General features: G+C 37.8%; 2 protein-coding genes across 4 annotated transcripts in view; one reads left to right on the forward strand and one right to left on the reverse strand.

Moving 5' to 3' along the window:
• The window catches only part of ANAPC7 (anaphase promoting complex subunit 7), a 69,492-nt gene extending 55,832 nt beyond the window's left edge, over positions 1-13,660 (forward strand). The window contains exon 13 of the transcript XR_011420831.1: positions 13,435-13,660. The gene's annotated coding sequence lies outside the window, so the exon portion shown is untranslated. The remainder of the gene's footprint in view (positions 1-13,434) is intronic.
• ATP2A2 (ATPase sarcoplasmic/endoplasmic reticulum Ca2+ transporting 2) overlaps positions 1-18,601 on the reverse strand; it is a 58,952-nt gene that overhangs the window by 17,812 nt on the left and 22,539 nt on the right. For all 3 annotated transcript variants that reach the window (XR_011441261.1, XM_023646608.2, NM_001081765.1), the window contains 5 exon segments: positions 9,253-9,333; positions 7,404-7,489; positions 5,521-5,985; positions 1,211-1,299; positions 616-718 (listed from right to left, as the gene is read on the reverse strand). Coding sequence is in view for 2 of the 3 variants with exons in the window: in XM_023646608.2 (XP_023502376.1) it covers positions 616-718; positions 1,211-1,299; positions 5,521-5,985; positions 7,404-7,489; positions 9,253-9,333 (824 nt within the window). In the remaining variant the exon portion in view is untranslated.

Here is an 18,601-nt window from a genome sequence, read left to right on the forward strand (position 1 = left end):
TTCATTTCCCTTAACTACAAGAAGCAGTATTAATTCAAACAGAGCTTTCAAATAGTATTTGTAATTCCATGTCATTACTTATTCTACAGAATTTACATTCTGTTTCTGATGGGGACTAGCTTGCCTTTTAAATAGAAACCAAAGGGGTTATCTATTTATAATTATAAAGGGAATAAAAAAGGCTTTCTACTGGTTAAATTTTATATTAGTATTTTACCACCATCATCATCAAAACAACCCTCTGAGCCTCAGCGTGTCCTCAAGGATATCTTATAAAGCAAGTTCGATACCCTATACACTTCCAGGAGAACATTTTCTATCCTGGATTTTATTCATTTATAGTAACCAAACTATAAATAGCTGAGAACATGATGTATACTACAATTCTTAGTTAAGTAGCTGCAATGCTCAAAGAGGGTATATGAAAAGCTCTCAGCTTTCTTTGGCTAGGTCATGTTGACTCTGATTGAGATAGGCTCTTGAATGGAAAGGGGAAATAAAATCAGGAACCCTTACTTTCAAAAGGGAGGAAGGAAGGCTGGATTTTCATTCCACCCACCCCACCCTTGAACGAGGAACAGCCAGGTCTAGTTTCTCATTTATGAGGAGTCTTACCTCATTGTAATCCAAAGCAGAGTCATTACAAAGAGCACAAATTGTTGCCAATTCTACAAGACCATCATATTGATGACATTTCACTGGTTTATCATCTTTATGCCTATCGAAAGAAAAAACACTCAGAACACAGTGTGGCCATCTCTAGTGATTTTTACTTAATTATTTAATAACATAAATAGAATCTGTGGACAAGAGACTGGCACGTATTCAAAAAAACTGAGGATGGCTCTTAGAAATCTGATGCTGGAGACAGGAAAGTGTGTCTCTGATATCAGGAATCAATGGGTAAAGATTAGAAATTCTTAGTTCATGAAATTCCTCCACCACTGGTATCAAAAAAGAGCAAACAGAAACCTTACTTCAAAACGTAGGCTTCAAAAGAGAGCTAAATAAAGATGAAAAAGGTCATTGGCTTATGACCTGTGTTCTAAGTGTGTATTACATTTGTTTTTAAAAAAATTTACTATGCCAGTAACTGATGACATGAGCTACAGTTGGAAAACTGCCTCAACTTTTTTAGATACACTGCAAATCTATACAAGTACCAAACGGCCACAATGGATCCTTTAAATGATAAGGAGGGTTTACTCACACTTCTCCAATAGGTGCATATGTTGATCCAGTTATGGTAAACTCGTTAAGGGAACAAGTATCACCTTCAACTTTGTCCAGAATGAACATCTACAGAAACAAAAAAAAAGCTGAAGTCTTTACAAGGTATAATAAATATGCTAGAAAAAATAATCTTTCCTAAGACAAAAAAAGCTTTTCTCATTTAAGAAAAGTTTTAATGAAACTTATTAATTGAAGCTCAGCATGAGTAGTATTGTGCCTTATTCCAACTAGATACTATTTAATACTGCCTCTCCCATCCATCTAACCATCTGAGAAACAGCACCACTGAGGTGCTGAATAAATAGTAAGCAGCAGTGGCCCCAAAGACACAGAAGACCCCCCCCCATGAAACCTGACTTACGAGGACTCTGGGTCAGTCAATTCCAAAGACTCAGCAGTACTCTTTAGAATGCTCAGAATTCCAAATTTCAAATGGCTGGCTGAGAAAGTGATATTAGGGAGTCCTGCCTTAGACTAAGAGTACAAGCTGGGAAGAATAAACTCACATTTCAGAGTTGCATAAACAGTCCCTGAGTAAAATAAGACAGATTGCTTCTCTGCTCCTTCCCACTTATTTTTATGGTGGCAATAGCTCATTTTCTATGAAGCTGCATAACTACACGTATACAGTAAGGAGCCCACAGAGCTGAATGACCTGATGTTACCAAGACAATACCGATGGAAGCATGCTTAGGAAAGAATTCTAAATTTTATAGAATAATAAAGTGACATGAATTAAGTTTCTTAAAGATGAGGTTTTTTCTTGGTTTGCTTTCCAATTATAATTCAGAAGCCCAGTTTGGAAGACTGAGATTTAGCTTTGTGTTTTCATTGCAAATTGAAACTGTAAAACCTTCTCTTAAAACAAAAGATACAAAAACAGGCAAAGTGATACTTCAACTACACTTTATCATACCAAGATCTCTCTGAAATATGAGCAATTAAGAATATGATCAAACCATTCTACAATAAGGAATTTTAAAAGTGTTAAACTCAAGTTAAAAAGAGCCATGTAATGCTTTAAAAACATCTTTTCAGAGCATTCCAACTCATATTCAATAAGAAAATCAGCTCGCCTTCATTTTAAAATAACTTTCTTTGCCTCACAAGATTTGCTTGTTATATAGCATATACTTTTAAATTCCAAAAGCTTCATTCCATACTTTTGGAGTGCCAGAACTAAATCAACCAACCTTGGAACCGAACTAAAGCTATAAGACATACAAAACTTTTTTAAAAAATAAAAATATATAATGGGATTTAAAAACTGTAATGACTCCTGATAAAAGGCTCTAATTCAAACACATACAACCACTGTGTCAAATGAGGAAAAAGATCCATGTCCAAGGTCACATGCCGCAAGATCACGTACTCCTACAATTTTTTTTCTAACAGATACAACACCTAAAAAAGGGAAGCTTGTCAAAGGGCTCTTTCCAAAGATGTTTGACATTTTATAGAAGAGGAAATAAAGGGCCAGAGAAGTTAAAGGATGTGCTCAAAGTTACACAATTATTAAGTGGAAGAGATAGGACCAGGTTTAACTACCAATCTTTCCTATAAGAAAACAGAACTTTACTAAGTTCTGTGACCTTCAGTCACTTAACTTCTCAGAGCCTTAGTTTTCTAACCTCTTGAGCAGGATTACCATATGATCCAGATAAAGTCACATGTGAAAAACAAATTAAGTGCACTAGGCGTAGCAAAGCAAGTTGGCATTATCATTGCTACACATCATGCCACTTCTTTAATGATACTGTTTATAAAAAGTGAAACTCTTTACGTCTATACCAGAGTCCAAAATACTGTGAGATATTCAGAATTCTAACCCACATTAACTAAATCTGAATGCACTTGGGCATTTTAGATTTCAAGCAAGTAGAACATTTCGGAGCTGCATGATGAAAGTACCCCTAAGTTAAGGGCAGTTATGCAATCCTCTGCAAGAAGCCTCCTGTAGGAGACTGATTAGCATCAGCTTTCTGCCGCTGAGGCAGAACAGAACAAAGAGCCAGGCTGTTTAATAGAAGAAAACATTTTAAATCAAACCAGTTTTTTCTTCTTTTTTACGATTGGCACCTGAGTTAACATCTGTTGCCAATCTTCTTTTTTTTCCTTCTTCTCCCCAAAGCCCCCCAGTACATAGTTGTGTATTCTAGTTGTGGGTGGCTCTGGTTGTGCTACGTGGGACATCACCTCAGCGCAGCCTGACGAGTGGTGCCACATCCGAGCCCGGGATCCGAACCAGCAAAACCTGGGCTGCTGAAGAGGAGTGCATGAACTTAACCACCCAGCCTCGGGGCCAGCATCCCAAAAAATTGTTTATTATTATGGACTCCGTTTTCTTCTTAGTTTGATCTCTGATTTGCTGCCACAACTTTGAAATTAAAAATTTTTATTTTTTTAATTTTTATCTATTTTTTAAGATTTTATTTTTTCCTTTTTCTCCCAAATCCCCCCAGTACGTAGTTGTATATTTCAGTTGTGGGTCCTTCTAGTTGTGGGATGTGGGATGCTGCCTCAGCATGGCTTGTTGAATGGTGCCATGTCCGCGCCCAGGATTCAAACTGGTGAAACCCTGGGCCACCAAAGCAGTGCGTGAACTTAACCACTTGGCCATGGGGCCAGGCCCGAAATTAAAAAAATTTTTAAAGATTACAGTTTAACACACTGCCTACTTTCATGGATATAACGACTATTCTGAGGAATTAAAGCTTTCAGAAAGTTTAAACACTTTCCGGGGGCGGAGGTGGGGAACCAAACAGGAAACATGAAATTCCCTTCTCCCCAAAACAATCAGCTTTTAGCTGATTCATCCAACCTTTTCTGGTTCCAAGGAATGAGAACATAGGTAGCTCAGTCGAACCCTGCATCTACTGGAGAAACCCAAGACAAACTAGAAGCTTACCCACTGGAGAGACAGAACACCCCAATCTGTTTTAAACATCTCTTCATTCATCTTAAATCTGGGTTTGCACTACACAAAGAGTTGAGGGTATGTAGATCTAAAACCATCATCACAGATTTAAATTTGGCAAGATAAAGATTCAGAGGGTTTAATTCTATTAAAACAAAAACAATTTCTAATGCTAAAAAACATTATCCAAAACCTGGAGACGATGACTCCACGTCCTTTCAATGTCATTCAGAAGCATTACGTAACAGGCCCACTCAAAGATTTAGTACTCTAGAAAAATGTAACATTGTTTCACTGTGCTATTTATTATTAATTAAGGGCTCATGTTATGTGAAGCTGTGGATTTGTGTCCTGTAGAAAAGACAACCTGTAGTACTTCCCTAAAGGATATTAACCAGTTTTGGTCATCTAACATACAGCAATTCTCTTCTAAGACTGAGTACTTCCTCAAATGCTTTTGTAATCAGTTTTACCATCTTACTGATTTCCTCATTAATTAATGAACCAAACAGACTCTTTGACATGTGTCCACTCAGGTTGCATGAGTCGTCTACCTTTTGGAAAATTATACTTTGACCTATACAAAGTTGTTTAAATAAAACCTAGGGAAATTGAATTATATGGAAGAACTTCACTCAGCTGTATATCATTATATTATTTCTTTAGTTCTTACTTTTCTAAGGGCAGGTTTAAACAGTTCCTTTTCTACCCCCAAGTGATGGTCAAAACAACCTAAGGAAGGATGAATATACAATGAAGTTAAAGGCAATTATTTACTTTTCAAGAAAGCATGTCTCATTCAATGTGTTATGGAAATACCAATTAGAATTTTAGGGACACACATACACTTAGAGACAGAGGGACGGGGAAATATAAAGGGAGCTTCGTGACTTAACACATTTACAGACTGCCCCAATACAGGTAGAGTCATACACTGCTCAACAACAGGGATACCTTCTGGGAAATGCATCTTTAGGCAATTTCATCGTTGTGCAAAGATCATAGAGAGTGCTTATCCACACCTAGAGGGTACAGCTTACCACACACCCCAGTTATGTGGTACTAACCTCATGGGACCACTGTCGTATATGTGGTCTGTCATTGACCAAAGTGTCATTATGTGGCCCACGACTGTTTATCAGCCATGCAGATATCCTTTATTTCATGAAATAGTTTTAGAAATTAAATGATTAATTCTTCTGAAGTATTACAAATTTCCTTGGGCTCAGGCTACATATACAACTCAATTTATCTAAAGCACAGAAAAAGCTATCAAATTATAAATCAAAGGTTTTGATGGCATAAGGGCATACTGTTAGTATGTATAAATCACCACCACCAGGAAAGATTCTTAAATTACTCCCACTTACCCTGCAGACTGACATCTGGTTTGTTGTAAGTGTACCAGTCTTGTCTGAGCAGATAACAGAAGTACAACCAAGGGTTTCTACTGAGGGGAGGCTTCGAACAATGGCATTTTTCTTTGCCATTCTGCGAGTTCCAAGAGCCAGGCAGGTGGTGATGACAGCAGGTAGACCTTCAGGAATGGCTGCTACAGCCAGGGCCACTGCAATTTTAAAGTAGTAAATAGCACCTCTGATCCAGGAGCCTCCATGAACTGGGTCATTGAAGTGCCCAATGTTTATGATCCAGACTGCAATGCAAATAAGGGAGATGACTTTGGAAAGCTGTTCCCCAAACTCATCTAGTTTCTGCTGGAGAGGTGTTCTCTCCTGTTCCGTTGCCACCATTTCATCCCGGATCTTGCCAATTTCAGTGTTAACTCCAGTTGCCACAACCACTCCCATAGCTTTGCCAGCAGCAATGTTTGTGCCCTAGGACAGAAGTAGAGAATTGATTACAAGATTAATACCACACCACACTTAAATACTGACTAGTAAACTCAGACTAGTGTAGCTTTTGACTAGAGCATCCAGATTCTCTCACTACATTCTACCGGGCCTGCCAGAGGCTACTATTCAGAGAACCAACCATCCAACTTTGATAATGCGCAATACCTCATGCAGGATGGTGCGGTATAGCTCTCCCTGATTCTCATTTCATGTGGGACCTACTTGCCCCAGAGTAGCTCTACAGTGACCCACCTGGAATCTCGATTCACAACATTGAGACTGGTTTATAGGCTAGATTTGGGTTGGAGCACCGTTCTAAACCCTCTGGGTTCCCAATTTCTTTTTCTTTAATTTTTAATTTTTTTTTGCCAATTTAATATTTTTTTCTTCCTTCTTCTCCCCAAACCCCCCTGGTACATAGTTGTAGATTCTCAGTGAAGGTCCTTCTAGTTCTGCTATGTGGGACACTGCCTCAGCATGGCTTGATGAGTGGTGCCACATCCCCGCCGAAGCAGAATGTGTGAACTTCACCACTTGGCCATGGGGCCAGCTCCCCGCCCAGTTTCTTAAACTCCATACAGCTCTCAACTCTAAGCATTCTCCACCTCTGGCTCTAACAGCTCAACCTCCCCTCCTTTTATCACCTATAATAAAGAAGGGAAGCCAGCACCATGGGTTCCCTTGAGGACCTCCACTCACGCACTGGCATTCAAAAATCAATGAAGTATGAGAGTTCTCTCCTCACCCCACTTCAGCTAGTGTTGGAATGACACTGCTTCATTACTTTCATTGTAACTCTATAGCACTTTACTTACCGTGGGTGGTTAGGCTCCTATACTAACCCACAAAAGCCTACCACTTGAAATAACATTTTAAATTCCAAAGGAGCAAAATTTATAAATTGTAAAAATTTTTATTTCAAAAAAATTTAACAGGAGAGTTGAAACAGTACGTACAATGAACATCCATTTTACTTTTCACACAGACTCACCAATTATTAATGGTGCCACATTTGCTTTCTCTCTAAACACATACCTTTTTTATTGTGGACCACATACACGTATCATCCACATTTTGAAAACATCCTTTATAGGCTAAGCCTTCTCCAAACAAATCAAGTTTTCCACTAGGTTTACAGATAAAGAGTTTAAAGATGTTTGACCTGATCTTTTATTTTAATCCTCAAAAACTTGCCAATTAAAACAAAAAACATCTAGGTCACACATTCTACCATTCTGACAGCTGAGAGTGATCACAAAGAGTAGGATTATCCTTTGGAATAACAGCCAACACTTCCTAAGTTTGACCACTAGAAGGTAAGGAGTGAAAAAAAAAATCTGTAGACTTAAAACTCTGCGAATGTCTCCAAATAAAAATACATTTGATAAAGTATTACTTACAGAAAAGAGCATGTTCTTCTTATCTTGGTTGACAGCCCGTGGGTCAGGGACAGGGTCAGTGTGCTTGATGACAGAGACAGATTCACCTAAGCAGGTGGTAAGACAGAAGGGATGGTCAGACCTGTGCAATCCACACCTAGAATCTGGGAACCCTCATCTACTTATGCCACTACTACTCTCAGGAAAAGGAATAAAAGGCCCAATTTATTCAGAGGTAAACTAGTAAAATTTAGTATTAGAAACTAATTTCAGAGCAAGGAATGTCAGGATTAAAATCAATACAATTTCAAAATAAAGGAACTTAATTTTGAAGTAAAATCCCAGTCAATTACCTTTATTTTTTGGAGTAACTGTTCAAATTTAGTTTATTTTCAGGTATCATTTTACACTCTAATACTGTGAATATATATTTATATATATTTGTTGTATACTTATATATACATACACTCTAATACTTTAAAAAAAGTGAAAGTATATTTATTTTTAATGAGTTCAACTATAGATACAGTGTATGAATAATGAGGATCATCCGCTGGGAAGCCTGTTTTTGTTCAATATTGCCAAAGGTGAAAAATGAAAACATTGTTTTAGAAATATTTACATGCACTAATCAGACCATTCTATTTCAGTAACATTAGAAAACAGCAATCAGTAGTTGCACTAAAAAGAGCACATGGTATAAAGGACTACTTAGAACTTTTACAATGTCTTATCGAATCTGGTTTCAATTTTACTTAATATCACTTATGAAATATATAATCAGGGTCAGTCTGAGTGATGTGAAAATGGCTCCAGTTGTTAATTTAAATTTCAGGCAGGAAACTTCACTCTCGATATTTAACAAAAGAATCTGGTTCTTCAATCTAGCCTAAAACTACAGTATGATTATTTTAACAAAAAAATGACATTCAAGAAACTCGGTGAAAAGTTTTAAAATGCTAATTATTTCTTCAGGCAAACTATGAGAATTTCATACATATAACCCAACCAATTCCCCAACATTTTATGGCTTAATCAACTTCCAGCTTGTTGCTGCTACTGGGAGTCTTAGTAGATAAGCTATTCATAAAGAAACAATAAAAAATACAGAGCCCAGGTTATTCACATTACTACCTCTATGACATTAGTTGCTTTTCAAAACTGATAATCAGATAAATCTTGATCATCTTTGGATTTTATATTTACTCTCTATTTAATTCAGGTTAGTACAGTGTTTATCTTCTGACCACCTTCCTTCCAGTTAATATGAACCCTCCACCCTAGACTGTGCCTTTATCAAATAGAAATATGAAAATATTCCAAACAATCCCAAATCTAAGAGTGCAAACTTTAGGTAGTAAAACATTCACCATTTTTGGGCTTGCTAACTTTGGTTAACTGTACATTTGATTATTGCAAAGTCTGTTAGATGTGAGATTAGCATTCCCTCAGTGAAAAAAAATTACAGCTCTGGAGCCATTTTTCCTTGCCTGGGAAAAGAAGTTTCCACAAAACAGAGACACAATACTTTGACCTAAAGATAATTACCTCTGCTAATGAAGGAATTTGTGTAACCTTTTAAAAAAAAGTAAAAACATAATGGTGATTTTTGGTAAAAACTAATTTTTGATAAAATTAAAAGATAGAAGCCCTATGAGACGAAAGCCAAGTTCGTTTTGCTTTTAAATCATGCCTTTAAACTCCATACGTTAGCAAAAAGCCTAACTGATAAAGCACTAAAAAATAACTATCTTGAAGAGGATTAAGATGGGATACTACAAAGGGACAGTGCGGCAAGAGTTGACTCTATTAGCATGGGCTGTGAGAGAGGCTTAAGAAACTCAATGACCTTCCAATACATAATATTTACCTGTGAGAATTGACTGGTCAACTCTTAGAGTAGTAGATTTGATGGAAGTTAATCTTATATCAGCAGGAACTTTGTCACCAACTAATTGGAGAGAAAAAAGGCAGCTAAAATAAGGGACTTTTGCAATCATGTTTTGAAGAGATGAATCTGTCTCCAAATAAAACACAATTTTTAAAGAAAATAAATAGCCCATATACAGCACAAATACATAAAAATCTGTTAGAGTAAGCAAGATAACTTATCCTCAGAGTCATAAAAATTCTTGCTGGATAGATACAAGATTTGAATTACATAAGAAGAAAGAGAGTGATGCTTGAGGAAACCTCTAAGTATACGTTATTTATACACATACACACACACACACACACACACACACACACACACACACACACACACACACACACAGAGGAGATAGTGAAGGGGACTGAGATACATATGCCATGGTTTATTCCAAACGAAAAGCTAAGTATCATGAGTAGGAAGCAAATGGCTCTTTAAAAAGATGTTCAACTAATCTCACTCATAAGAGGGATGCAAAATAAAACTACACGGAGACACCACTTTTAAACTCTCAAATTGACAAACGAGAGTTGAGAAAATGCACCAATGTATAGAAACAGGGACTCTTATACAGGGTGACTATAAGATCTGAAAATTTTTAAAGATTTTATTTTTCCTTTTTCTCCCCAAAGCCCCCAGGTATATAGCTGTATATTCTCAGTTGTGGGTCCTTCTAGTTATGGCATGTGGGATGCCACCTCAGTATGGCTCAAGAGCAGTGCCATGTCCATGCCCAGGATCCGAACCAGTGAAACCCTGGGCCACCAAAGTGGAGCGTGCAAACTTAACCCCTTGGCCACAGAGCCAGCCCCTGGAAATTTTAGTTTTAATAAGAAAAAAAAACCCAAAACCAAGCCAGAGGCATAAATCACTCATAGGCAAGTTGCCTGAGCAGAGTAATGAAAATTCTATGTTAGTGCACTGCTAACAAGGGCAAACTGAATGTGTGTAACGTCACTAAACATATCATGTAATATTAACAGTCCATTTAGTACTTATAATTCAACTGTGCTTCCAGGCTTTGTGACCACCCTGCATACATTGCTGAGTAAGAAAAGACTGTTACAAAATCTCTGGAGGGCAATTTGGCAGTATATATCTAAACTGCAACGCACAATCTTTTACCCCACAAATTCCACTACGAGGAATTTATTCTACAGATATACTCACACAATATATGGTTAGTCCCGCACAGTTTTTGTAAATTAATAGTAGAAAGATGAGACAACTCTATTCATACTAAAGTGACAATTTCTAAGATATACTGTGTATTAAGTGAAGAAAACACAAGAGTGAGGCATCAAGTGTATGGAGCTACCACTGGTCTAAGGCAATGCCTCTGGGAAGGTATAACAAACTGGTAACACTAGGTAGGTGGGCACAGGTGGAGGGAGACTTTTAACCTTGTACCCTTTGTTACCTTTTGAAATCTGAACTATCAAATAAATGAATAAATCTCTTGCATAACCTCTAGAAGATCTTCAAGTCAACTGAGTCTTCTTTTCTGTGCCAAAGAGTTCCTTGAATAGCTCTTAAAGGCCCATGTCTCAGCCCCTTTCCTTGATGAGTATAAAGCAAATGCCACAACGCAGACCCAGGAAGAGATAAATCCATTGCTTTACGTGCACTTTGAGAACAGCGTCCAGCACACTTGCAGGTGTTCAAATACTGTTACATGAGCACACATCAGTGCCAAAGCAATTCGACATTAAAAATAAGTGTACAATAGCTTTCCTTGACTTTCTGAAAAGGAACTAAGGTAGTTTTGGAAGTCTTACACAAGGACAGCTAAAAATTGTAACAAATTAGTACAGTCTCCCCTAGAATTGCATATGGTATTTTTAAGTCAAATCTTCATTTTCCATAATTCCATTCTAACTGTCACTGGTTATATATAAACTGGCAAAATAGCCATCCTGTCCAAGAAGCAGATTTATTTCACTTGTTAAACCTTTAACTTAGTTCTGAGTTTTCTGCATTTCAGAGCTTTTAAATTCAAGGAGAGTATGGTTTACTTTTTGAACTCTAGTTCATGAAACAAGCCTATGGTCTAAGTAGGAAATGTGGTCCACGAGGCAGCACAGAAAGAGACTGTCAATATATAATCTCAAGAGGCAAAGATCATCCTTGCCTTTGACTGCAGGGACGGATTAAGTTAAGATGAAACTCCTGCTGGAAATGCTTATGCAACAAATAGCAATAATCAAACTGAATAAACTAGAACCTTTCACTTTAATATAATTCTGCTCGTACTTACAATAAAGTAACCATATCCTAAACTTTAGTGACCCTCAACAGCTAAAAATGCCCCACCAAGATGAAAATTTACAATCAACTGGAAATTATTTTTTACTGTATTATTTCTGGTTGTCATAATTAATTTGATTCAACATGACCTTAAACATGAAAAGAATACAAGCTCAATGACAAGTATATGACCCTAAATGGAAAACTTACTTGACAATGTTCCTTTGATGTCTGAGGCAACTTATGTCCATGATTCTATAGGAGCAGAAGACATCTGTCTAATGTGGGACAGAGATCCCCACAATCTATAAAGCACTGTCACACTTCTGCATTGTAACAGCTAGGTGAACATACACCAACAATCTAAAAGCAGAAATTTCATTTTATACTGAAAGTTGAATCCCTTTTTCTACTTAAACAATTTCCTATATAAGCCCTAGCTCATACTTTCATATACCTGCCATATTTAAGGCCAGCAAATCTAATACTCAAATTGAGGACAAACTACAAGAGGACCCACAAGCAGTATCCTGGCATTTATTTTGCTGTGTTTCAGTGAAAGCTCACAGAATGTAAAATGGATGGAAAATGTATTTTTGAGGCAATAAATACCAAGGTTAAATTTCTTTCCTGGCTAACACAGTAAACATATTAGCTATTAGTTTAAGGTGGGATCAATATTACATATACGCAGCATTAAAAATTACATTTATACTGGCATAATAAAGAAACCAGCTACTTTTCCCCTAACCGTCTATTTTAAAAATATGAAGGCTGTCTCTGTGCTGTAGAAAAATTAGATTGATATACGTTTAATTATTGGCCAAATATTCAAGAATAACTCCAGTGTCAAATGTAGTGGAACAAATGACCTGAGAAGCCCTTAAAAATCGACCTCAAGTTCTCCTTAACTTTTCTTTCATCTTACAACAGCCATTTTAATTGGGAGGAAATTAAACATTTAGGAATTAAAAAAAAGATGATCTGGGGCCCTTTACAGAATCTCAGGACATGCTCTTCCAAGAGTCTGGTTCAATACATTTCGGGTGAGGGTCCATATTTTAAAAAGTTCTCCAAACACACTAAAAAATTAATACAAGAAAAAAACACAAGCATAATAACTAGGGTCATAGATCCTGTGAAGGGCTTGTTTACAACAGCCTTTACTATGTGCTGTTTCTCATGTGCCAAGTATGCCAACTTCAGGCCAAGATGACCCTCAGTCCCTGAACGTTTTACATTTACTTCCCCCCAAGTTTTACATTTAATTTTCTTCCATTAGAAACTGAACTCTTGGGGCCGGCCCCATGCCCGAGTGGTTGACTTTGTGCACTCCACTTCAGTGGCCCAGGGTTTCGCCGGTTCAGATCCTGGGCATGGACGTGGCACTGCTCGTCAGGCCATGCTCAGGCAGTGTCCCACATGCCACAACCAGAAGGACCCACAACTAAAATATACAACTGTGTACCGGGGGATTTGGGGAAGAAAAAAAAAAGAAGAAGAAGATTGGCGACAGTTGTTAGCTCAGGTGCCAATCTTAAAAAAACAAAAAACAAAAAACACAAAACTGAACTCTGTGGAAAGGTACTAAAAAAGCATAAATCCAAACTGGTCTTAAAAACCTGCCATATTCTAGCATTCTCTTAGCTAGAAAGACACATACATTATCTCGACCAACCCATGTCCTCATTTTAGACAGGAAACTAAAGCTAGGAAGTAAAAGGAATCTTGCTGTGTGACTGTGCTTTTTGTTTGTTAGAGTTGATTTAGGATTGAATCTATTAGGAAGCAGGTTCTCTAATGAAGTAAAAGATGTATGAAAGTAAAGATTCAATGAATACTTCTCAAACTAAGACCATTTTCTTTTGTCTGCAGGCTTCTGTGAATTTCAGACAGGGTTTTGTGCCTGAGGACTAGGCACTCTTCTGATGAGCACACCCAGTACTATTTCCCTGATGGGGTATGTCAATGCCTTTAGGGCAAGTGGTAGTGGAAAATTCTTACTCTTGCCAAAGGGATGCTCTGCAATTTTTTCCTTCGAAATTTTTTTTCTCTGTCTCTTGGGTTCAGGTGGTGTAATAAAAGAATAAACTCTTCTAAACTACCTTCCATTTGTTCAACATCTGACACTTTTCAAATTCAGCTCTTGGCTCCTTAAGTCTGTAGCTTTTTAACATGCTATGAAAATAGAGATTTCCACTCTGAACAAAATCCACAATGTATACTTCATGTTAGATTACCGAAAATGCAAGTAAAAGTCAGTTAAAGGCAATTATTACTTTACCACATTGAACTGAACACAAGCTTTCTTTACCTTAAAATCCAGGAAGGAGAGTTTATAAGCCATGATACTTAAACATCGTTTACATCATTATGTCAAAAATAAATAGCGATGGTTAAAATCAGCATTACTCAGAAAAAGCCTTATTATGAATTGGTTATATGTAAAAAAGAAAAAAACCTAACTTACTCTGGCAAATTCCACCAGTTATTTAACTTTTCTAAGAGAAACTATATACAAGATCAGAAATGACCTCTTAAATACCACTATTGTTTTTGAGTTTAAATGGCTCCTGGAAAAAGCAAGCCATAATAGAATTAATTAACCTACATTACTTAAACATTTAACTGTGACTCAAACATTTTCACTACGTTTCCAATTTCAGTCATAAATTTTGTAGTCAGGCAGAATGAATGAAATTCTTCACTTGAGAAGCCCTACTTAAAATTATTTCCAGGCCTCAGGGTGAGCAGGGAAGGAACATTACAAACAGGACACTGTTTGCTACCAATCTGTTTTTTTGGGAGTATTATCTATGACGAGACCCATCTTTTAAAACTGCAAATGTGATGGAATCTACACTTTGGGTGGTGAACACAATGTAGTGTATATAGAAGTCAAGAGATACGATGATGTATAAACCTGAACTTTATATAATGTTATAAACCAACATCGCTCCAATTAAAAAAAAAGGCAAATGTGATATTCTCTTGTTTCAAACCTTTCAACAGCTTCTTCCTACTAGACTTGAGATAAAGTTTAGTATCTTAACCACGGTTTGTAACACCCTCCACGACTCAACTGCTGCTTACTTCTTACCACTCTCTTCTCCCTCTAAACTTCAAACACAATGGTCTTCAGTTCCTCAAAATCCTTTGAGTCTTTACATGCATTCTTCTCTCCTTCCCCCATCCCCCAAATAGCAACGCTTTCTGTGAACTCTCAGATTAGGTTCTTATCCCTTACAATGTGCCCACAGAGCTGTCCTTTTCTTTTCCTAACACTCATCATACTACAGTGTTTGATGTACCTTGCCCACTAGACCAAAAGCTCCATGAGGGAAGAGAGTCACTCAGTCACCACCAACTTCCTAGTTCCTATGTGCTGGCGCACAATGGGTGTCAAAATATCTATCAATGAATGAAGTACTTGTAACACATTATTTCTTTAATCAACAATCATCAGAGACGGTAATTATCCAGTTGAAGAATATCACAAGGCTAGAAACAATAAAAAAAACAGGATCCAAAGAGATCTCAGACTTCATTGGGCTGTACCGTGATTGTAGTTTATATACATTTAGATGAAAACCAAAAAACATGAATGCTAATAGAGGATTAGGTGGAAAAGGGCATGTGTGACAAAGACTCAGGGGTTTTAGCTGGTAGGGCAATTAAGACTGCCAAAGAAATGTCCTTAGGCTGTAAGAGCACAAGACAAGGTGTCTAGAATATCAAACAGACCCCATTCACATAACTGAATTCAACTCTGGGCACCAAAGAAAGCCATCAGAGCTAAGACTAACATGGAAGTAAAAATTTTAGGGGCTGGCCCCATGGCCGAGTGGTTAAGTTCGTGCACTCCACTTTGGCAGCCTGGGGTTTCATTGGGTCAGATCCTGGGTGTGGACATGGTACCACTCATAAAGCCACGCTGAGGTGGCATCCCACATAGCACAACCAGAAGGACCTACAATTAGAATATGCAACTAAGTACCAGGAAGCTTTGGGGAGAAGAAGAAAAAATAAGTTAATTTAAAAAAGAGGGTCTGGGGCCGGCTCTGTGGCCAAGTGGTTAAGTTCGCGCACTCTGCTGTGGCGGCCCAGGGTTTGGATCCTGGGTGCGGACATGGGACCGCTTGTCAGGCCACGTTGAGGTGGCGTCCCACATCCCACAACTAGAAGGACCTGCAACTAAGATATACAACTATGTACCGGGGGGTTGGGGGAGATAAAGCAGAAAAAAAAAAAAGAAGATTGGCAACGGTTGTTAGCCCAGGTGTCGATCTTTAAGGCGGGGGGGGGCGGGGAGAGGGTCCCTTTAAAAAAAAAATTTTTTTTAGGCTACACCACGCTGTTAACACTCAAGCCTCCTGTTTCTACCACAAACTGCCACATGCTCTTGGATAAGTTGCAAACTCTGCATTTTAGGTAAGTTCCCCTCTAGTTCTAAAATGGTGGTGAATTTACCTTCAACTACTTAACAAGCCATCAAAGGAAGAGGAATCAAACTTCTATGTGGCTCCAAAGCAAAAAAACATACAGAACAGATAAATATATATTAGCTCCTTATGAAGAACATTTTATAATAAAACTCACTAAAAATGGCATAGCTGGTCCTAAGCAGGCAAGTTTCCAGTTACTAGAGGTAGAAGATAACCACTCATTAGATGCTGCAGAGGCAGCCCATCACCAGGCAAGGTTAAAGTGTACGATATCTGGTATACCCACCAATATAGTTTTCTCTTTATTACAAAAGTAAAGCATGCTTTTAAAAGGTGAAGACATCTCTCGTGCTCCTCACCCACAAAATATACATCAAGCTGTTAACAGTATTTATCTTCTAGACCTTTCTCTATGGATAACACTTAACTAAAACTTCACTGAAATAAAAATCACAAACCTCATTTTATATTATTATATACTTATTTGAATGGCTACACAGTAATAATGTCCATGTAAATTTGGAAAATGCTTATTCTACAGCAAGCACTGCAGTAAGGACTTTATGGGTTTCTCGCTCTCTTTTTTTTATTAGGAGTTTAAAAATTTTTTCTTCTTCTCCCTAAAGTCCCCCAAGTACAGCATTGTATATTTTAGTTGTGGGTCCTTCTATGGTTGTGGCATGTGGGATGCTGCCTCAGCATGGCCTGATGAGCAGTGCTAGGTCTGTGCCCAGGATTCAAACTGCCGAAACCCTGGGCTGCTGAAGTAGAGCGCGTGAACTTAACCACTGGGCCACGGGGCTGGCCCAAGGTTTCTAACTCTTAATCTTCACAGTTCTAAGGAAGGTGTGATCATCTTCATCCCCAGCTTACAGATGAGGAAAATGAGGCACAGAAAGCAAACTTGCTCAAGGTCACAGTGTTTTATAGCCATACTCCAAACTAAATCAGTCACTATTTTCATGGCCATCTGGTGTTTCTAATTTTTCCTATTATGATGTTATATGATTATATCAGCTTTGTGCACTTAGATTACTTCTGGAGGATAGATTCACAGAAGCACAATTTCCCTACAAATGTATACCTCCACCAAATTTATATTCCTGCCATTTCCCCATACTTCCTCAGTCTTGTATTTTTCTGAGCACTGGTAACATTGAGCACTGTATTTTTCAAAATTCTTTTATCATCTTCAAAATAAAAGCTGTTTTATATTTTTACATAATCAAATCTGGTGATCTCAGTGGTTTTGTGTCACACTCAGGAAACTGTTCCCTATACCACGTGGTTTCTTTTAACTTTTCCAAAATCTTAATCACGATGGAAAGGTTGGACACTTACTGGTACTGTGACTATCACTGAGTCATGGGGAGTGGGGAGGAGGTGATTGCAAGAAATTAGGAAACGCCAGCCCCATGAAATTCAGGTCAGGCTTCAAGAGCAACTGGTCCATCATGCTCTGATGGTTGGGGAGATGTTGTTGAGTTCCTCATTTCTCATGGTTCTTAATGTCTTAGCTACCCTGACAGTGACAAATGAAGGGCTCTAGGTCTCAATGATTTCTGTTTTAGATTATTTGCTCTTCCTTTTATATCCAAGTTCTTAAGATTAAGAACTTAGATCTCTGTGAAACAGAGATATAACTTACAAGAACTAAAATAATGATTTCTATTGTTATCTGGATACAGATGGGCTCAGATTTACATTTCTAACTAGCCCTGTTCTCTCATCCTTCTCACTGTGAAACAACTCCATATGGAGGAAACAGCAAAGAAGAACAAACCTACTCACCACCTCACTTAGTCATACATCTTTGCTTCTACTTCTTTGATCCATGTTTATCATTTTAGGAACAGGTGAAAACTGTTTACTCTAACAGTGTTCCAGCAATACTACATAAATTGCTTAACCAGAGAGTATTTTACTTAATTATACTTTAACTATAATCATCATGCTGTACATTACACACTCAGAACATATTTGTCTTATAACTGGAATTCTATACCTTCTGGCCACCTTCACCCAATTCCCCCACTCCCCGGTCCCTGGCAACCACCAACCTGATCTGTTTCTATGAGTTTGGGTTCTTTTAAATTCTACATATGCATGAGATCACACAGTACTTGTCTTCCTCTGTCTGACTTATTCCACTTAGCATAATTACCCTCAAAGGTCCATCCATTTTGTCACAAATGGCAGGATTTCCTTTTTTTTAATGGCTGAATATTATTACACTACATATATACACACCACATTTTCTTTATCCATCATCCACCAACAGACTCTTAAGCTGTGACTATGTCTCGCCTGTTGGAAATAATGCTGCAAGGAACATGGGTGTGCAGATCTCTCTTCAGGATCATGATCTTGTTTCCTTCAGATACATACCCCGAAGTGGAATTGCTGGATCATATGGTGTACTACTTCATTTTTAAAAACCAAACAGCTAGAATCCTGAGGTGGATTTCTGGAGAAAAGGGCAAATAAACCCCTGAAATTACACAAAAGATTTCAAATGTGTGTTTTTGGGGAGAGAGTCCATAGATTCCATTAATTCTCAAGGGACTGTGATCTAGAAATGATTTAGAACTCCTGCT

This window comes from Equus caballus, chromosome 8 (assembly GCF_041296265.1).
Source record: "Equus caballus isolate H_3958 breed thoroughbred chromosome 8, TB-T2T, whole genome shotgun sequence".
Lineage (NCBI taxonomy): Eukaryota > Metazoa > Chordata > Mammalia > Perissodactyla > Equidae > Equus > Equus caballus.